Here is a 20,154-nt window from a genome sequence, read left to right as displayed (position 1 = left end):
AGCCCTACAGGGTTTGGCTTATTTGGGCTCCGACCTCCATCGGTCAGTCACTCGTATTTATCGAGAGCTTAATTTGTGCGGAGCACTCTACTAACTGCCTGGCACATAGTAAGTGCTTAACAAATACCATTATTATTACTGTTATTTTATTGTTAATAGAGTTGGTAGACACTGTCTTCAAGTAGTTTGCAATCTAAAGGGGGAGGCAACTTCACCCAGTTGAAGAATTTTCTGTCTGAGCCTGTTGACAAAATCTGAGCTCTGGCCCAGCTATGCCCCCAAGCATTTTGTTGGCATATTGGCCAAGAGCGCTTAGAACAGTGCTCTGCACATAGTAAGCGCTTAACAAATGCCATCATTATAGTGGCAGGACCCACACATTAATGGGGCTGAGTCCATTATTGGCCAGACAACTGGGAGATCAAAGTGTGGTCTTTCTCACGTATTTGAATGTTTCCCCTTCTTTGGGCTCCATCATTTTTTGAAACAGAGAACATATAAAGGAAGATTCGACCCCCTCCTATACCTCTTTCTTAATAAATAGGCAGTTGCTGGGGTGGAGGAGAGGAAGGGGTATGGTTGAGCCTTTATTATCTATAGGTAGAGCTTTACTCTTGCGATTTTTTCCACCACAGTAAATACTAAAGACCCTAAAGAACGAAGAGGGATACAGAAGTTGCAGTCCTTTTATCAGCTGCTTGGCCAGTCAATGCAAGGTAGCAGATCAACAAGAATTGTAAGCCAGGTGGCTGTACCAACCAAAGCAAACCCTGCCGACAAAAAGAAAACAAAATTGCCTGTAAGTATATTAACGATATGTATTATGACTGTGCTTGCAAAATTTTTAGCACGCATCCAGGGAGGCGGAATTTTCTTTCATAGGTGCCTTCCTGTTTTTTGATATTTTTCTTTTATTTGGAAGAATGAAACACTGTGTGGTCCTACTGCATCCGTGGCTGCTCAAATCTCATTTAGCTTCAGTACTGAAAAATAAATTTTCTTAGGACCTTTAGAATAAATGCAGAGATACTATTGAAAAACACCAGATGGCAGGAATTTAGAGATCACTTGTGTTTTGATATTTTTCCCTAGATGGTTTTTTTACAACATGTGGTCTAATTCTTAAGTTGTCATTTTTTTTCTTCGTGGAAGAAGAGAGCAAAATAAGTTCAAAAGTGTAAGTATCATTAGTAGTAAAACTTAAATTTAAGTGGTAGTATCTTTAAGCATGCTGGAGCAATAGATAAGAGAGAAAAACCTTTTTTGTTGCATGCCTATCAGTTCAAAAGTAGGAGTGATGATTTTTCCTTAGCTTCCTTTCTGTGGAGATGAGTCAAAATAACCTTAAGTCGTCGATTCAAAAAACACATTTGACTAATTAAGCTTTCTCCTCCTTGGACTTTTCTCTGTCCACATGGCTTACCTTGAATCTCTACTCTTTCATGGTGCTTTCAGTTGTTGGGGCACCTCTCTTGTCCTCCCCAGGTATAAGTTTTGAGACCCTTCCTTTCTTCGAATCCATTGTTGGTGCTCCTCTCTTGCTCCTTCTCCCAGACTCACTTTCGGATATCCCAACCCCCATGTTTCAGATCAGCTTTTTCAAGGGCACTAGCACCTTGACTTTTGTGTTCCACAACCATTCTTTATTTGACGTTCACCTTTCATGGCTCAGTGAGAAGAGCATGGGCTTGGGAGCCAGAGGTCATGGGTTCTAATTCCGGCTCCGCCACCTGTCACCTGTGTGACTTTGGGCAAGTCACTTCACTTCTCTGGGCCTCGGTTCCCTCATCTGTAAAATGGGGATGAAGACTGTGAGCCCCCCGTGGGACAACCTGATCACCTTGTAACCTCCCCAGGGCTTAGAACAGTGCTTTGCACATAGTAATTGCTTAATAAGTGCCATCATTATCATCATCATCATCATCAATCGTATTTATTGAGCGATTACTATGTGCAGAGCACTGTACTAAGCGCTTGGGAAGTACAAATTGGCAACATATAGAGACAGTCCCTATCCAGCAGTGGGCTCACAGTCTAAAAGGGGGAGACAGAGAACAAAACCAAACATGCTAACAAAATAAAATAAATAGGATAGAGAGTTCCCTCATCTGTAAAACGGGGATTAATAGTGTGAGCCCCATGTGGGACAACCTGACTACCTTGTACCCCCTCAGTGTTTAGAACAGTGCTTGGCACATAGTAAGCACTTAACAAATGCCATCATTATTATTCTCTTAATTGTATCCCCCTGAGTGGTGGGAAGATATGTCTCTTTAATGCATTCCACATTCCACTTGAATTGTCCTCCTATATGCCTGGGATCTGTGGCAGTGCCTCTCCTGGGGAGCAGTGATCTGGACTCTGGAATCACCCAGTGATGTTGGTGAACTAGGAGAACTGGCGGGGCTGTTCACTTTTTTTTTTTTTTTTTTTTGGTAAAAAGAAAGTTGTTTCTCAGGTTTTTCCCTTTGTTCTCCCTCCTCGTTGCTCCCAGCCAATTCCTTGGCAAAAATATCCAGAGAAAGAGCTTTTCCGTTTTACAGAATCTTTACAGGAAACTTTACAGGAAGGTCACACCCTACCCCAAATTTATTTGGGCACACATTTTTGGTCTGTAATCTGGTCCAGCCTTCATGATAAGCTGCTAAAAAAAACATTTTATCTCCCAAACACTCCTCTCAACTCTGCGCCCCTTTGACTGAAGAGGTTTTGAATTTACACAGTAATCCACATTTCTGGTGAAATGATTTGCCTTAACAGTCTAGACTTATGAAATTTATTGGATTTCCATTCAGATTTCTGGTTTATGGTGTAGAGCTGCTTATGACGAGATTTTTATTGGGCCCCAGAACTCTGCATTCCACAATGCAGCGTTTTACATTATTTCAAAAAGTGGCATTCTGTTGGTGATACTTTGCAATGAGAGACATGTCTTATTTCTCATGTTGATTTCCCCCTTCCCTCTTTGTTTTGGTAGAGGAAAAAAGCAGACATAATTGCTGAAGAAAATCTGAAAGTACAGAAAGCCAAAGTGGAAAATAAAGAGCAGGAACAGTGGAGTACCCTGTGTGGATCTATCGAAAAGGAAATTAAGACCAATTTTGCCGGTGGACTAAAACGGTTGGAGACTTTTCTCAAGACCTGCCAAAGCCAGTCAGTAAAATTTCTTGCTGAGGTGGTAGGATTGGATGCCTGCTTTAAAGCATGGGTGGAGCACTGCCGAAAATCAGGTAGGAGGATCCAACAGTTCATCATCAATCGTATTTATTGAGCACTTACTGTGTGCAGAGCACTGTACTAAGCGTTTGGGAAGTACAGATTGGCAACATATAGAGACAGTCCCTACCCAACAGTGGGCTCACAGTTGGCCAGCCACAAATAGTAGTAGTAATGACGTTCTTTATTAGGCACTTGCAATTTGCCAAGTACTGGTGTAGATACAAGATGATCAGATTGGATGCAGTCCCTATCCCGTAGCACTTTCTCGATTTACCTGATACTCATTTACAGTTGAGGAAACTAAAGCCTAGAGCGATTGTGACTTACCCAAGGTCTCGCAGCTGGCTTCCTATAATCATGAGACCTATCATCAATCAATCAATCAACGGCATTTATTGAGTGCTTAATATGTGCAGAGTACTGGAGTAAGCGCTCAGGAGAGTACCATCGTAAAGTCATTCAGTCGTATTTATTGAGCACTTCCGTGTTCAAAGCACTGTACTAAGCACTTGGGAGAGTATAATACAACAATTGGCAGACATGCTCCCTGCCCACAAAGTGCTTTATAGTCTAGAGGACTATATCCCAGCCTATCCTAAAGAGTCTCAGATGGGCGATTTTGTTGTAGGGAAGCAGGTGTGAATCACTGGGAGTTTAGTATAAAATAGGGGCCCTGAAGTACAAAGAAAAACTAAAATCAATACCCTCAGGGCGATGATGGGGTTGTGAGGGAGTTCTTGGTGCTGCCAGAGAAGGTTATGGCTGCTTTGAATTCTTATTGGAGACTGTTGGCAATTGAACTCTTACATTACGTTGTGGCAGGGAACATGTCTGTTATACTGTTATGTTGTACTCTCCCAAGTGCTTAGTAAATGTGATTGACATTGACTGACACCTGTATATATGTATATATGTTTGTACATATTTATTACTGTATTTTTTATTTATTTTACTTGTACATATCTATTCTATTTATTTTATTTTGTTAGTATGTTTGGTTTTGTTCTCTGTCTGCCCCATTTTGATTGTGAGCCCACTGTTGGGTAGGGACTGTCTCTATATGTTGCCAACTTGTACTTTCCAAGCGCTTAGTACAGTGCTCTGCACACAGTAAGCGCTCAATAAATACGATTGATTGATTGATTGACAGACTGACATTGAAAGTGTTTTCTCCCACTTGAATCATATGTTGTGTTCCTCTGGAGGCAGGCATTTTGTCTCCCTGTATTTTCACCAATTGGCTAGTATTTACACATTTTGAGCAGTGTACCGTCAATTATTAATAATAATAATAATAATAAGGTAGAGGAAGAGATATTGGTCTTTCACAGTCATTTGGGAAAGGTTTAATGGAATTGGAATTGGGATGTCAGGAATGGTCTATAGGGAGGAAGAGTGTTTGTGCAGAGAACATTGTAGTTTGAGAGAAGACTCAGAATTGGGAGAGGCAAGAGACTGGCAAAGTGCATTTCCAAATGGCAGCGCAGAGGAAAAGGAGTCATTGGAAGTTTCTGTAGGCTTTTTATTCACAGTGAATAACGATAATTTTTTCTTCAATATAACCTACACCTTACCTTAATGCTTCTTTTGATTTAGAGGAAAAATCAAAAGATTTGGACATCGCAGTGCAGGTGATGCAAAGGATCCATACAATCTATGGAAAATACCAAGAACACTTACAGAAGCCCCATCTACAAAAACTGGCTAAATATCTAAAATACCTTGGATTTGACAACTTGGCATGCTCACTATCTTCTCAGGTTAGTTTTAGAGACTTGTTACAATAGATATCTTTAGGTATGACATTTTAGGTGATTTAATATATTGATCTCAGGTTAACTCCCTTTTATAATCTCATGGAACTAATTTATACACTGCAAACATAGAAAAGGGATCTATACTTAGTAAAAGCATATCAGGCTGTATAGACCGTCAAAGGCAATTTGAGAGTGTCCCCACAAAAAAATTTGAGTGTTAGTGAAATACCTTTCAAGATAACTCAGGGCAAAATGATTTTTGGTCTGGATTATCTGAGTATCTGAATTATCGGATTACCGGAGTAATTTTGTTCAGCAGACCTGGCCAAAAGACACAGGAAGAGTGAACATTATTTGAATTGTTTATTCCTGACAATTATTCACAATTGTACAACTTGGGGGTTGAGGGGGAACAGAAAGAGAGGAGAGATAATTAATTTGTGTCCCGCTCTTTGGCAAGTATAGAGTCAGTATGTGTGTATTTGAGAGACAGAGACTGTCTTTCCCTCCTCCTTGGTCAAGTATAGGTTCAATCTAGGAAGAGTAAGTGAAAATAAAATGTGGGGGTGATTCTAGAAAAATCTACCTCCCAAACCTGGATTTTTTTTGAGGGAAAGAATGATGATTTGGGGCTTATAATGATAATAATAATGGCATTTATTAAGGCTTGATTGTGGCTCAGTCACTAGATAGTTACTAAAACCATTATTCTCTCTATTGATGTAGACCTAGGCTTAGACCAGTGTAGTAGTTAATTTCCTTGATGGTTGTGTATTCTAATAATTGCTCTTTAACTAGGTTTAGTCTACTGTTCTGGTTCCAATTAGAGGGAAAAAAACGACTTACTCCTTCTGCTCCAGTTGGTCTCCTGAGATTAAGAAATTAGCTTCACTTCATGTAATACACACACGTTCCTCTTGTAAATTGTGAAAGTCCCCAAAACATAGGGATGAGGCTGAATTTGCGTGATTGGGTTCCTGCAGGGAGTATAGAACAGATGAATCGGAGTGATTCATTCTCCTCACTGACCAAATACGGTGGATATGTCAGATTTATTCCCTTCTTACCGTAGCTTGTACAGTGAAGCTATTATGTGGTGGGAATGAGCGTGTCTCTCATCAATGGCAGAGGCTGCTTAGAAGTCACAGCTCTCCTCGTAGCGTTGGCCAAAGTTCCAACTAATGGATGAATCATGAAGAACAGAGTGAGAACTGGAAGTACCCGCTGCTCCTTGAATTTCTCCTTTCGCCAGAGAGCCTTCAACCGTTCTTCGGGGAGGCAGATGTTGCCATCCTGGTGTCTGCAGGAGAGCTCACACTTCTCCTCCCTCACTGTACCCCGTTGTCCAAATCCAAACTCTCATTCCATGTGATGGTTGAGCGACCCATTGTCCGATCATTCCCGTAATGTTTATCTCACTCTAAGCAGAGATGGCAGGATGATGAAAACTAAACGATTCTTTGTAGATAATGGAGAAAGGCAGCGACAAGGAGATTTCAAAGTACTCGGTTCATATGGGAGCCGCTCGATTTCAGCTGCAACAGATGGGGCATCATTTGTTCAGGGATGAGAGATCCGATCCAGACCCCAGAGTACAGTATTTTATACCAGACACGTGGCAGGTAATTATGCGTCGTCGGATAAAGCTGTTTTAAACTGTTTATTTGCACGAGTTAACCCGAAGGTTGGTGGGTGCCGTTTCTCCTACTGTTCTCTCTTGATCTGGGGAAAATGTCTCAGGCCCTTGAGAATTCTGATAAACTTCTCAAGGGGAGTCAATCAATGAGTGACTGAGTGGAGGGGAGGGAAGGGGAAGGAGAGAGAAGTAGGAGCACTGAAAGGATTAGAATGGGTCTGAGTTTCCCAGACTGAGGGGGGAGAGAGAGGGGCTATTCCTGGCTAGGCCTTCATGTCTCCTGTTTCTCCTTTTTATGTTACCCATGCACTTGTATCTGTACCACTTAAGCAGTTCATCCTCACCCCACCCACAGCACTTATGTACATATCTTAGTACTCTCCCATTCTCATTTGAAAAACTTATTTTAATGTCTCTCCCCCCTCCCCTTTAGACTGTGAGCTCCTCATGGGGAGGGAACTTGTCAACCCACTTTACCGTTTTGTTCTCGTCCAAGCGGCTGTCACAGTGCTCAGCGCACAGTTAGTGCTCAGTAAATTCCGTTGATTGCTTCGAGTGAAGCAGAGTGGCTTAAGGGATAGAACAGGGGCCTGGGAGTGAGAAGGACCTGGGTTCTCTGCCAGCGGTCTGCTGTGTGACCTTGGGCAAGTCACTTCACCGTGCCTCAGTTACTTCATTCTTTAAAATGGGGATTTGAGACTGAGCCCAGTGTGGAACAGGGACTGTGTTCAACCTCATTTGCTTGTATCTTGAATCCACCCGAGTGCTTAATGTGGTACCTGGTACATAGTGCTTAACGAATACCACCATTAGGTCACCCAAGTTTCCCTAAGGCCATCTGAGACCCAAAATTAACCTGGGAGGCCTTTGTGGGAAAGAGGGTGTACCTCCCCAGTAGCTGGTCATAAGGAGATAGGGAGAAAGCATGGTTGGATTGAGGAATGTTCCGATTTGTTTTAATAATAAAGTGTCTGTACATTTAATAATAATCGTACCATTTGTTAAAAACTAACTTTGTGCCAAGCACTGTGTTGAGTTCTGGAGTAACACGGTAGGTTATTCAGGTCAGACACAGTCCCCGGCCCACCTGGTCTCACAGTGTAAGCGGGAGGGAGAATAGCTATTTAATCTCTATTTTCAGACAAGGAACCTGAGGTGTGGAAATATTAAGTGACTTCCCCAAGGTCACACAGAAGGTAAGTGGCAGAGTCAGGATTAGAATCCAGCTCTCCTGACTCCCAGTCTTGGGATCATTCTTCTGACTTAGAGTACCGTATTGTCCAATTTAAGATGCAAAGTCTTTTTTTTAAGCGGGAAAATATTCACTGGTAGGTAGGTTTTTCAATATGAAATAGCCTCACATAAATTTTTCATCCTACAGAGAGAACTACTCGATGTCGTGGACAATAATGAGTCAGCTTTGATCGTTGCCCCGACTTCATCTGGCAAAACATACGCTTCGTACTACTGCATGGAGAAAGTGCTGAAAGAGAGCGACGAAGGGGTGGTTGTCTATGTTTCTCCATCAAAGGTTTGGATGCCTTTATCCATCACCTCTAGTGTGTTAAGACTTTGTTCAGAAAAGGTTCATCATAAGTTTTGCACCCAAATCTCACTTCCCCTTTGTGGAGTCATATGCGTAGGCCTTGTTTTTGCATTGGTTAAGAAAATGGTACTCAAATTGCTTTGCTACTGCTCAGGTTATAAAGATAGGGTTGAGGTTTTTGTTTATCTTTGCTAGTCCTGTCCCCATTTACCAGGGAGAGTTGACTGAAATTAGTAATCAGAAAGTTGATCTGTAGATTTAAAACATATATAAATGTATTACATATTATTAGAGGCCCCAGTGTAAAAATGTCTTAAAACTTCTTTTTTAATGATAGGCTCTTATAAATCAAGTGGTCGCAACTATATATAACCAGTTTACCAAAAACCTGCCTCAAGGATTAGTAATATACGGAGTTTTCACGAGGGATTACCGCACAGATGCCATGAACTGCCAGGTAATTTATTTTCACTTAATTTTTTAAAAGTCCATTCTAGAGGTTTACTAATTTAATTCTGATGAAAATGTTGGAGAAATGAAATGCTAAATAAGACTGATTGAAAGGCAGAGGACTCTATATACAAAAAGCCAAGGTAGTGGGTCTAAATGAACCCACTTCTAAACTGTGAGCCCGCTGCTGGGTAGGGACCGTCTCTGTATGTTGCCAACTTGTACTTCCCAAGCGCTTAGGACAGTGCTCTGCACACAGTAAGTGCTCAGTAAATACGATTGAATGAATGAATGAATGAAATGAATATCGTATGGTTCCAGTCAAAGCGATATGACCTTTTGACTCCTTCCTTAACTGGTTTTCAAGATTAGATTTTTGCACTGAAGTTAAGTGTTTTTAGACTTTTATCCAGGCTCACATAGGTTGTTAAAGTGAAAAGGCTAATTATATTGCTCGGAAGATCTTTTTTGAAAACAAAACCCCCACCAAATCACAAAGCAAATTTTTGGAAACTTCTGACTCTAATGGAAACGGAGGCCAGCAAAACATGCAATTGTGCTCTCATATTTGGTAACGTTATTGGCTGGTAAGACATAGAGAAATTGAGGGAAAGCATTTCCACTTGGAAATCAGCCACCCAGTGATGCGGCTTGATTACTCCTCCCCATCAGTCCTCTGGGGAGGGAGACTGGCGAATATTTCCCATGCCAGTGGTTAGTAAGGATTCTCTAAGGACAAGGTAGAATCTGGATTGGGGGTGTCTTGCCGGGAGCAGTGGTCAGGGGGCTGGTTCGCCTCAAGGTGGGTAGGGACCAAGATGGGAAAGGAGAGGGCTTCAGTAGCAGCACAGTCAGCAGATGCTAGGAATGATGAGAACTGCCACTTCCCAGAAAAGAGTGAGTTGTGTGGATTTTCCGACCGTCAGCTGACAGACTTTAAAATAGAGAGCAGTGAGTTAAAACAGGAAATTCCTTTGAGTATTGTGCAGATAAACCAAACAACTGAGAATTCTGAACTATGCCACACAAACATAGTTTCCTTCGCAAACCGCCAAGAAACCAGAGCCCTTTTAAAATAAAGTGGCAGAAAATGCATAGGTTAGCGAGGACACGTGATGTTTCCTGCTTTCAGGTAATTTGGTTCACATTGTAAGTGGATAGTGGGTTTAGAGAGAAGCAAAGACTTTTCACTTCTAATTTCCAGGGGGTGATTGCTCTTGGTTCACTGTTGGACTTGGTGTGGGCCAGCAATTGCATCACTAAGGGATTAGATTTTTGTGCACCCCAATTTCTTGTGTTCTCTTCCTCCTGCTCTGTACCTCCTCAGAGTTGGTATTCGTGTAATCACACATCATAAAGTAGGACTGCTCCGGTTCCCAGAAAGTAGGGTGGGAAAATGAAGGCGTGGGTGGGTGTATCCATCAGGGCCTTTCGTCGTTACCACCTTTTCCTGCTTAAATCACGTAAACTCATTTTTAATGTAACTGTGTTTCACATGTTTGTCTTTAGATTCTCGTGACGGTACCCGAGTGTTTAGAAATCCTGCTGCTAGCCCCTCAACACCAGCAATGGGCTCAGAAGATCCGATATGTCATATTTGATGAGGTAGGTCTCTTTCCCATTTCAGTTCATCATTCAATTCAGTAAATTGACTCAAATGTCTCCAGTGGCCGAAAAGCCATGTAACTGAAATGTAATGTAACTCAGTGTATTGTTCTGGAAATATTTCCAAACAGTCTTCCTTTAAGAAAAATGAGTTACATACTCCTTGGGCTTCTCAGTATTGCACTCACACAAAGGAGGTATCATTGCAATGGTTCAATTAATCGAGTTTGAGTGCTTACTGTAAAAAGAACTCTGTACTAAGTCTGGGGAGATTGAGTAGCTAGGAGGCATGATCCCTGCTTTCAGGAATTTTAGCTTATCAGCCTCATCAAACTATCATTAGTGACTGATTTTCCTCTGGGTTCCTCAAAGTCAAAGTTCTGAGGGATTTTTCACTTCTCCGATCATCATTTTAGTGATGTTGTTCATTCATTCACTCATTTATTGAGTGCTTACTGTGTGCAAAGCACTTTATTAAGCACTTGGTTAGAGTACAATATAACAATAAACAGACATTCCCTGTCCACAGTGAGCTTACAGGATCTGCTAATGAGCTTCTCATCAGCGCAGGACCTGTGTTCTATGCCCTTGTCATGGTGCACATCACCAGGTGTTTTGAAGACCCTAAACCTCAATTTGCCTGATTCTCATTTTGTAGGGATAGAATTGCTGGGTGATCCTTAATAATTAATAATTTTGACATTTAAGCACTTACTGTGTACCAAGTACTAGGGTAGATACAAGACTATGAGTTTTGGACATTTAGGCAAGGCGTTCACAGTCCAGGTGGGAGGGAGTGGGATTTAATTCCCATTTTACAGATGAGGAAACTGGCACAGAGGTGTGAAGTGACTTGACCAGAGTCACACAAGAGAAAAGTGGTGGAGCCAGGATTTAGAACCCAGATCCTCTGCCTTTCAGGCCTGTGCTTCTTCCGTTAGGCCGCTGCTCTGCTCCTGGGGAAGTGAGGGATGATTTAGTTCGGCAGCTCCAAGCCTGCAAAGTGGCTCTCGCCTCCACAGCTCCGAGTAGGGCTGAGCTCTCCAAGATTGCAGAGGATCCTTCTGGGCATTTGTGGGTGGTTGGGCCATGGGGCCTGTCTGCAAGGCAGTGGTGGATCTGTGCTCTGCCCTCTGGGGTGAGGCAGTGGGGTGGAGGCAGTTCCCGTCTAGCCCCGTGCCTAAAGAAGAATATATTCCACTAAAACATTCAAAGAAATGTAATCATTTTAAATCTATTTTCCCCCCCAACCATACAGGTCCATTGTCTAGGCGGAGAAATCGGAGCTGACGTTTGGGAACACATCCTTGTTATGATCCGCTGTCCCTTTTTGGCTCTGTCTGCAACCATAAGTAACCCAAAACACCTCACTGAGTAAGCCTGGAGTTTTAGTTTCGTCATTGATTGTCTCCACATATTCAGTCTCTACGAGTGACGGAGATGCCCAGATTGCATTTCGGTTGTTCTAAACAAGAGATGGGTAAACTGAGTTCCCTCTGCAACCAAACAATCCTCTGAGTCTCTGTTTCCCCTGGGAAACAATTCTCTGGACAGCTCTAGATTTAAATGTGTACCTGAATTGAGTATGCTGGGAAACTGCAGTCCTGGTAGCAGCTGCCCATGATCTGCATAGTTGATTGTTTGGTTCTCTGCATGGTCAAGTTGAATGAGAACCATATTCCTGTGTGGTGCAGTTTAGTGCTCCTGCAGGCAGTTAGCACTCAATAAATACCATTGATTGTAGCAGCTTAGCCTGGGGCATGCCAAATTGATTTTTCAACGTGTCCTGGGGCCCAGCCTCTCTCAATATAATTGGCGCAGTTCTAGAGAGCCAAATATCCCCCCCCACCAACAGGGCAGATTCTGATTAAACATATTGTTTTCCATGAAATATGGAAGCAAAATGGTTGGTTTGTGACCCAGTTTTCAGCAGTAAAATTCAAATTTAAGAATGGTATCCGAAGCAATTTTTTCTAAATCACAAATGAAAGAAAGAGGGAATGGTAAAAATCAGTCAATTCTGGGATTATGGGGTTGAGATTTATAAATAATCACCCCTTGGTCTCAAACATGGTCAGATTATTTCAGTGGTTAGAGATACTCTCACACTCCTTAGAGGAAGAGACCACCCATGGTCCTCAATTCCTTTATCTTTTTCTCATGGGACGTAGTGCTTATCATTTGATTTACTGCTCTTCTCTGGACCCTTTCCCATTTCTCCACACCCTGTATAAACTGACCAAATCATGACTATTTAGTGCTTGTGACACTTGTGTTGCTCTGTCCCAGTGTCCTATTCACTTTTTTAATAATGAGAAATTCTCTAGGCAACTGGAGTCTTAGACTTTTGACATCTGGTAGTTGGAGTAATTAGTATTTATTAAGCACTTTGTGCGGAGCACTGTTTGAAATTCCCTTGGGCTGATTTCCTACTATTCCAGTCCGCTTGCTGTAGCCTGATCGTGTCTATCTCTCCACCAACCCCTTTCCCTTGTCCTCCCTCGAACTCGGAGCTCCTTCCCCCTTCATATACGACAGAACACCAAGTTCTCCATCTTCAAAGCCTTATTAAAATACATGCTCTTCAAGAGGCCTTCCCCAATTAAGCCCTCTCTTCCCCTACACCTCTCCTTTCTGCATTACCCGTTCGCTTTGGTCTGCCCCTTTCAAGTACGTGATATCAACCCCACAGCATTTATGTACATATCCATAATTTATTTCCGTGTCTGCCTCCCCCTCTAGACTAAATTCCTTATGGGCAGGGGGTGTGTCTAACCAACTCTCTTCTATTGTACTCTTCCAAGTGAGTAGTACAATGCTGCACACAGTAAGCACTAAATAAATACCATTCATTTATTAGTCATTAGCCCTTTGGTCCCGCTGGTACAGTGGTGGAAGCGTTATGAAGGCTACAATGAAAATTTAGTTTCAGTTGCTTTCTTGTAAATGACTTTTGCAGTTCAGTACAATTGTCATTGGTAGTTGGAATTACCTTTTTATAATAAAGTGTTTTTAAATCACCTTACAGATTGTGGAATAATCTTATTTTTGTAAAATCTGGTACATTCCTTTTGTATTTTTCTGGACTCTACATATCTGGTTCAAGTTTTTCCTCCTTTTAATAGGTGGTTGCAGTTGGTGAAAAGGTACTGGCAGAATGTGGAAAACACAACAGAAAGCTCCGTATCAACAAATGCCGTGAAAGGTTCAAAGAAACAAAAGGTTCAAAAGGCAGACAAGAAATCACATAGAGTTCGACTTGGTAAGCATGAGACACGTATTTAGCATTTGCTTTCATGTTTTTATCAATAGGAATATTTGCCATTTATATTAAAAGGATATAAGGAAAGCATAAGGCTTTAATTTCAGATAAAATCATTTGATCATTGATCCATTTACAGTACAGTATGAAGAGAGGTACAATGATCTAGAAAAATACGTGTGCTCTCTAAGGAATGATGACTTCGCCATTGATCACTATCATCCGTTTGCAGCATTAACTGTCAGTCATGTAAGTAAAAAGCACTTTACTCAGGTCATTAGCGTTAGACTGGGTGTGATGCATTTGTTAATCAGTAGGCTTTTTTGAGCACTCACTTCATTCAGGGCACTCAGTAAGGTGCGGTAGAATTAGTGGATGTGATTCCTTCAATCAGTTGTACATTTAGCCCTACCAAGTGCTTAGTGCAGTATAACAAAAGTTGGTAGACCTGTTTTCTGCCCACCAAAATCTTACAGTCTAGAGGAGGAGCTTACAAGGCTAGAATCTAGATTCCCTTCCTCAAAGAGTTTGTCGTCTAGTGGGATAAAGCGACAGATAAGATAGGAGGAAGTAATAGAGCATATGGGATATTTGAACATGTGCCTTGGGAGGTTGTGAATACTCAAGTGGTGGTTAAACTGTAGACAAAACGTGACTTGCTCTTCTTTGTACTCTAGATTGAAAAATATGGAATTCCCTCAGACCTTGCTTTTTCCCCACGAGAAAGCATTCAGCTCTATGACGTCATGGCAGATATATGGCAGGAATGGCCCAGAGCACAGGTGTGTACCTCTCAACTGGCTGAATTTCCTTTTTTTGTTTTATACCTGGAAGAGAACTTTGCCCCTTAATTATTTGCTCTTTGTTCGGAAGGAACTGCATCCTGAAGAGTACAGTGCTTTTAAGAATAAAGTAGTGATCACTAAAGCCGATGCAAAAAATTACGAAAGGGAGCTGAAGAGAGAAATAACCAGCTGGATTGAGCTTGGCCACAGAGAAAAGGTACTGTAATATATATTTGTCACAATTGAGTTAGAAACAGAATATTGGATTGGCAGATTTTCCTGGTGAGGAAATGCATGCGTGATTCCTGGGAATGGGTAAGGCACCTGGGGAGACCTGTTGACTCTCCTATTCATAAGGGCAAAGGATCATATAGTTGTAACTTATTATATGATACATCAGGGTCTGTAAGAGGTAGTGTACTTTCATATCAGTTAAAGGATGTTCATTCATTCATTCAGTCGTATTTATTGAGCGCTTACTGTGTACAGAGCACTGTACTAAGCGCTTGGGAAGTACAAGTTGGCAACATATAGAGATGGGCCCTACCCAGCAGCGGGCTCACAGTCTAGAAGGGGGAGACAGACTAACAAAACAAAACATATTAACAAAATAAAATAAATATGTACAAATAAATAGAGTAATAAATACGTACAATCATATATCCATATACACAGGTGCTGTGGGGAGGGGAAGGAGGTAAGGCGGGGGGGATGGGGAGGGGGAGGAGGGGGAGAGGAAAGAGGGGGCTCAATCTGGGAAGGCCTCCTATAGATCACACAGCCCAGGTGGGCTTAGTACTATGTAATTAAATAAAGAGAACCAGGAGCTGTTTCTTGTTTTGGTACTGTAATTAACACTTGCCCACACAAGAAGCAGCGTGGCTCAGTGGAAAGAGCACAGGCTTTGCAGTCAGAGGTCGTGGGTTCAAATCCCAGCTCCGCCAGTTGTCAGCTCTGTGACTTTGGGCAGGTCACTTAACTTCTCTGGGCCTCAGTTACCTCATCTATAAAATGGGGATTAAGACTGTGAGCCCCCCATGGGCCAACCTGATCACCTGGTAACCTCCCCAGCACTTAGAACAGTGCTTTGCACATAGTAAGCGCTTAATAAATGCCATCATTAATCCTGGCTCCATCACTTGTCTGCTGCTTGACCTTGGCCAGCTTGCTTCACTTCTCTGAGCCTCAATTACCTCATCTATAAAATGGAGCTTAAGACTTGGTGTGCAGGGACTGTTTCCAACCTGATTTTTGAGAAGCAGCGTGGCTCAGTGGAAAGAGCACGGGCTTTGGAGTCAGAGGTCATGGGTTCTAATTCTGGCTTTGCCAATTGTCAGCTGTGTGACTTTGGGCAAGTCACTTAACTTCCCTGGGCCTCAGTTACCTCATCTGTAAAATGGGGATTAAGACTGTGAGCCCCCCCCCCTTGAGACAACCTGATCACTTTGTAACCTTCCCAGAGCTTAGAACAGTGCTTTGCACATAGTAAACACTTAATAAATGCCATCATTATCATTATTATTATTATTATTAAGAAGGCACCCATTTAGTTGCTTTTCATTGTGGGTAGGGAATATATTCTGTTGCACTCTCCTGAGCGCTTAGTACATTGTTCTGCACACAGTAAGCACTCCAATATTATGAATTTTTAAATAAAAAAATTTTATTCTAAACCCCAAGAGAGATAGAATTTGATAATGGATTGTTAATGGAAAGCTAATTACTACCCGAGGCAGAACAGCCCAGGTCTGTTAAGTCTTTTCATCATCATCATCATCATCAATCGTATTTATTGAGCGCTTACTATGTGCAGAGCACCGTACTAAGCGCTTGGGAAGTACAAATTGGCGACATATAGAGACAGTCCCTACCCAACAGTGGGCTCCCAGTCTAAAAGGGGGAGACAGAGAACAAAACCAAACATACTAACAAAGTAAAATAAATAGAATAGATATGTACAAATAAAATAAATAAATAAATAGAGTAAAAAATATGTACAAACATATATACATATATACAGGTGCTGTGGGGAAGGGAAGGAGGTAAGTTGGGGGGGATGACGAGGGGGAGAGGAATTGAATTTGAATTTGATCCTATGAACTAGCTTCCGTGTCCATTGTTTTGAAATACTAATTTACCAATTCAGGGAAGCCCTCTGTGACATTTTTGAAAAAAGCAAAATTAAATCAATAAAAGGAGTTATTTTAATGCCTGTCTCCTTGTCTGCACTGTAAAAGCCTTCTGGGCATAGATGGTGTCTACCAACTCTATAGTGTTGTACTTTCCCAAGTGTTTAATACAGTTCTCTGCACACAGTAAGCACTAGTAAATACCACTGATTTGGTGATTGGTTACTGACACTTGTCTCCTGCTGTCAGAATTTCCCTAGCATCATCATCAATCGTATTTATTGAGCGCTTACTATGTGCAGAGCACTGTACTAAGTGCTTGGGAAGTACAAATTGGCAACATATAGAGACAGACCCTACCCAGCAGTGGGCTCACAGTCTAAAAAAGCTGGGTTTTGATCACCCTACAAACCCCCAAACTGAGTTTTGGCTGCCCAGCAGACTGCTGTGAGATCATTTTGTGTCCCCAACATATCTATTACGAAGTGATTTTGGTCCTTTAACAAGGTGTTCCCCTAATACAAGCCACTAGCAAAATAATTACTCCCTTGGTGTGGGTTCTCATGCTTTTTAAACTATCAAGGTGCTTCTGAAAAGAGATTGCCTGGATTCTTTAATGAGAGAGTGGTGTTTGACCCTTGAGCCCTTAATTATAGAGAGTTTTTATTATAAAAGGAGTCTAAGATTTCAAAATATTGTCTGTTCACGAATGAAAGTCACTGGCAATAGCAGTTTGCTGGACCATCTGGCACAGTTTAAGCAGATTTCCTTGATGCAGAGGTCAAAGCTAGTTGTCCAAGGAACCTTCCAGCCCTAGAATTCAAGCAGGAACTCCTACTTCTCTGCTTCCCAAACTTGATGACCTCATAGGTTTTTTTGTTTTATTTTTTAAAACTGGTATTTTTAAAATGGTATCTGTTAATAATAATAATGTTGGTATTTGTTAAGCCCTTCCTATATGCCATGCACTGTACGAAGCCCTGGGATAGATATAAGATAATCAGTTTTTTTCCCATAAGGGGTTTGTAGTCTTAATTCCTATTTTAAAGATGAGATAACAGGCACAGAAAAGTCAAATGAATTGCCCAAGGTCACACAGCAGACAAGTGATGGATAGGGCTGGGATTAGAATCCAGGTACTCTGACCCTGGGCCTGGACTCCTTCCACTAGGCCACACTACTTCAATCAATCAATCAATCATATTTATTGAGCGCTTACTGTGTGCAGAGCACTGTACTAAGCGCTTGGGAAGGTGATCTTTAGTGTCTCTTATTTTTTGCTTCAAACTTTAAGTTCCTCCTTTAGTCTGCAGGCTCCTTTTTTAAAAAATAATATCTAATTGCTACTTGTGGGCGGGGATTGTGTCTACCGGTTCTTTTGTACCGAACTCTCCCAAGCACGCGGCATAGCTCAGTGGAAAAGATCCTGGGCTTTGGAGTCAGAGGTCATGGGTTCAAATCCCAGCTCTGCCAATTATCAGCTGTGTGACTTTGGGCAAGTTACTTCACTTCTCTGTGCCTCAGTTGCCTCATCTGGAAAATGGGGATTACTATTATTTATTACTCTATTTTACTTGTACATATCTATTCTATTTATTTTATTTTGCTTGTATGTTTGGTTTTGTTCTCTGTCTCCCCCTTTTAGACTGTGAGCCCACTGTTGGGTAGGGACTGTCTCTATATGTTGCCAACTTGTACTTCCCAAGTGCTTAGTACAGTGCTCTACACACAGTAAGTGCTCAATAAATGCGATTGATTGATTGATTGACTGTGAGCCCCCCGTGGGACAACCTGATCACTTTGTAAGCTCCCCAGAGCTTAGAACAGTGCTTTGCACATAGTAAGTGCTTAATAAATGCCATTATTATTATTATAGTGAGTGCTCCGCACTCAGTAAGTATCATCGGAGTCAGTAACCCAATAGAGATATCACCATGGAAGCAGCGTGGCTCAGTGGAAAGAGCACAGGCTTTGGAGTCAGAGGTCATGGGTTCAAATCGCAGCTCTGTCAGCTGTATGACTTTGGGCAAGTCACTTAACTTCTCTGTGCCTCAGTTACCTCATCTGTAAAATGGGGATTAAAATTGTGAGCCCCCCCTCCCCCCCGAGGGACAACCTGATCACCTTGTAACCTCCCCAGCGCTTAGAACAGTGCTTTGCACATAGTAAGTGCTTAACAAATACCATCGTCATTATTATTATAGCTTGCCCTGCCTTTTCCATTCTGTTCTCCAGCCCAGACCCCCCCACCTTGGTCATCCCATACCAGCTCTACTTCCTGGGGTTGTCGCAGCCACCTTGATGTCCATCCTTACGTTTTGGGTAGAATTTCTAATACTTACGGTATTTAAACACTTACTATGTGCCAGGCACTGGGGTAGATACAAGATAATCAGGTTGGACATAGTCCCTATCCCACCGAGGGCTCACAGTCTTACACCCCATTTTACAGATGAGGGAACTGAGGTACAGAGAAGCGAAGTGACTTGCCGAAGGTCACACAGCAGACACGTGGCAGGGCCAGGATTAGAAGCCAGGTCCTTCTGACTCCCGGGCCTGTGCTCTGTCCACTAGGCCATGTTGCTTCTCTTGTTGGCTTATTATTTTTCTCCTAATAGTCAATCAATCAATTGTATTTATAGAGCACTTACTGTGTGCAGAGCACTGTACTAAGCGCTTGGGAAGTACAAGTTGGCAACATATGGAGACGGTCCCTACCCATCAGTGGGCTCACAGTCTAGAACCCGATTTGAACTTGTCAACTAAACCTATTAATGCTGACCCTATTGATATTTCCCTTCTGTACAGTTTTCTGTGTAACTACTCCATTGCTTAATACAAACTGTGGAAGAAGTACCTCCAGTTGTTAGTATTTAACTTATCTCCCTCAAGCTTTAGTGAGTGTTTCGTCAGTGGGGCAGATCCCAGCCAGTCACCATTTTACAAATGTAATAAAGTGCTCCATAAATACGACTGAATGAATGAATGAATGAATAACGCTTTCTCATATAACGTTGAAAACAAAACTCCATCATGGATACTGGAAAGCTGTGTTTGATGATTTCAGTGTACTCTCTACTTTTTACTTTTGAAGCATTTTTTTATTCCTCCATGATGGCTCCTTTAAGGGAGAGTAAAGGTTTTTAAATCCATTGCCAGTAAACTTACTAAAATGTGGGAATCTGTACAGTTTAATAACTTTTTTCTTACCTTCTACGTACAGTGTCTGCTTTTCATTCATGATTTTTTTTTTTAAGGTGGATCAATTATTGGAGAGTCTTAAACCTCAAATTGATGATAATCCGGAAAATGAAAAAGTGAAGTTCGCACGTTTCGTTGAGAAACTAAAAGAGATTGATAAATTGCCTGCAATTTTTTTTATGTAAGTCCCATTTTCAAATTTGTTATGCATGTTCTGATCTTCTTTCTTCTTCTTATTATAATTATTCTATCAACATGTTAAAAGGAGCAAAATCATTTGTCCAAAGTTTCTGTTGCTCCTTAGCATTCAGAGATTTATTGAGCCATCACAGCCTCTCTTTGGTAAATATCTGTGCCTTTCCTTTATGGAAATCAGAAACTTTTTATATAAAAGGGAATAAAAACTTTTGCTATTTATAATGCCGTTAACTCATCTGGCCCTAAATTGCCCTTGCATCCTGATTTAGCTGGGGTAGTCTCAGAATTTTGTAGGCTCCCCTGGACAATTTTGGGAAATATATAGGTGTTTCGGATTTGGAATTAGAATGAGTAAAAAGTCAGCAT

The 20,154-nt window shown here is 41.6% G+C and overlaps 1 protein-coding gene across 2 annotated transcripts in view; it reads left to right on the top strand.

The window, feature by feature from the left end:
- Positions 1-20,154, top strand: part of LOC119935575 (probable ATP-dependent RNA helicase DDX60) — a 73,508-nt gene that overhangs the window by 27,964 nt on the left and 25,390 nt on the right. For both annotated transcript variants that reach the window (XM_038754960.1, XM_038754959.1), the window contains exons 13-25: positions 636-799; positions 2,978-3,230; positions 4,816-4,979; positions 6,443-6,598; positions 7,994-8,143; positions 8,496-8,615; positions 10,118-10,213; positions 11,472-11,587; positions 13,339-13,475; positions 13,615-13,724; positions 14,153-14,257; positions 14,349-14,477; positions 19,647-19,771. In XM_038754960.1, coding sequence (XP_038610888.1) covers positions 636-799; positions 2,978-3,230; positions 4,816-4,979; positions 6,443-6,598; positions 7,994-8,143; positions 8,496-8,615; positions 10,118-10,213; positions 11,472-11,587; positions 13,339-13,475; positions 13,615-13,724; positions 14,153-14,257; positions 14,349-14,477; positions 19,647-19,771 — 1,825 coding nt within the window. The remainder of the gene's footprint in view (positions 1-635; positions 800-2,977; positions 3,231-4,815; positions 4,980-6,442; positions 6,599-7,993; positions 8,144-8,495; positions 8,616-10,117; positions 10,214-11,471; positions 11,588-13,338; positions 13,476-13,614; positions 13,725-14,152; positions 14,258-14,348; positions 14,478-19,646; positions 19,772-20,154) is intronic.

This window comes from Tachyglossus aculeatus, chromosome 12 (assembly GCF_015852505.1).
Source record: "Tachyglossus aculeatus isolate mTacAcu1 chromosome 12, mTacAcu1.pri, whole genome shotgun sequence".
Lineage (NCBI taxonomy): Eukaryota > Metazoa > Chordata > Mammalia > Monotremata > Tachyglossidae > Tachyglossus > Tachyglossus aculeatus.
Note: the sequence above shows the minus strand (reverse complement) of the source record. Positions and strands in the feature narration are given on the sequence as shown.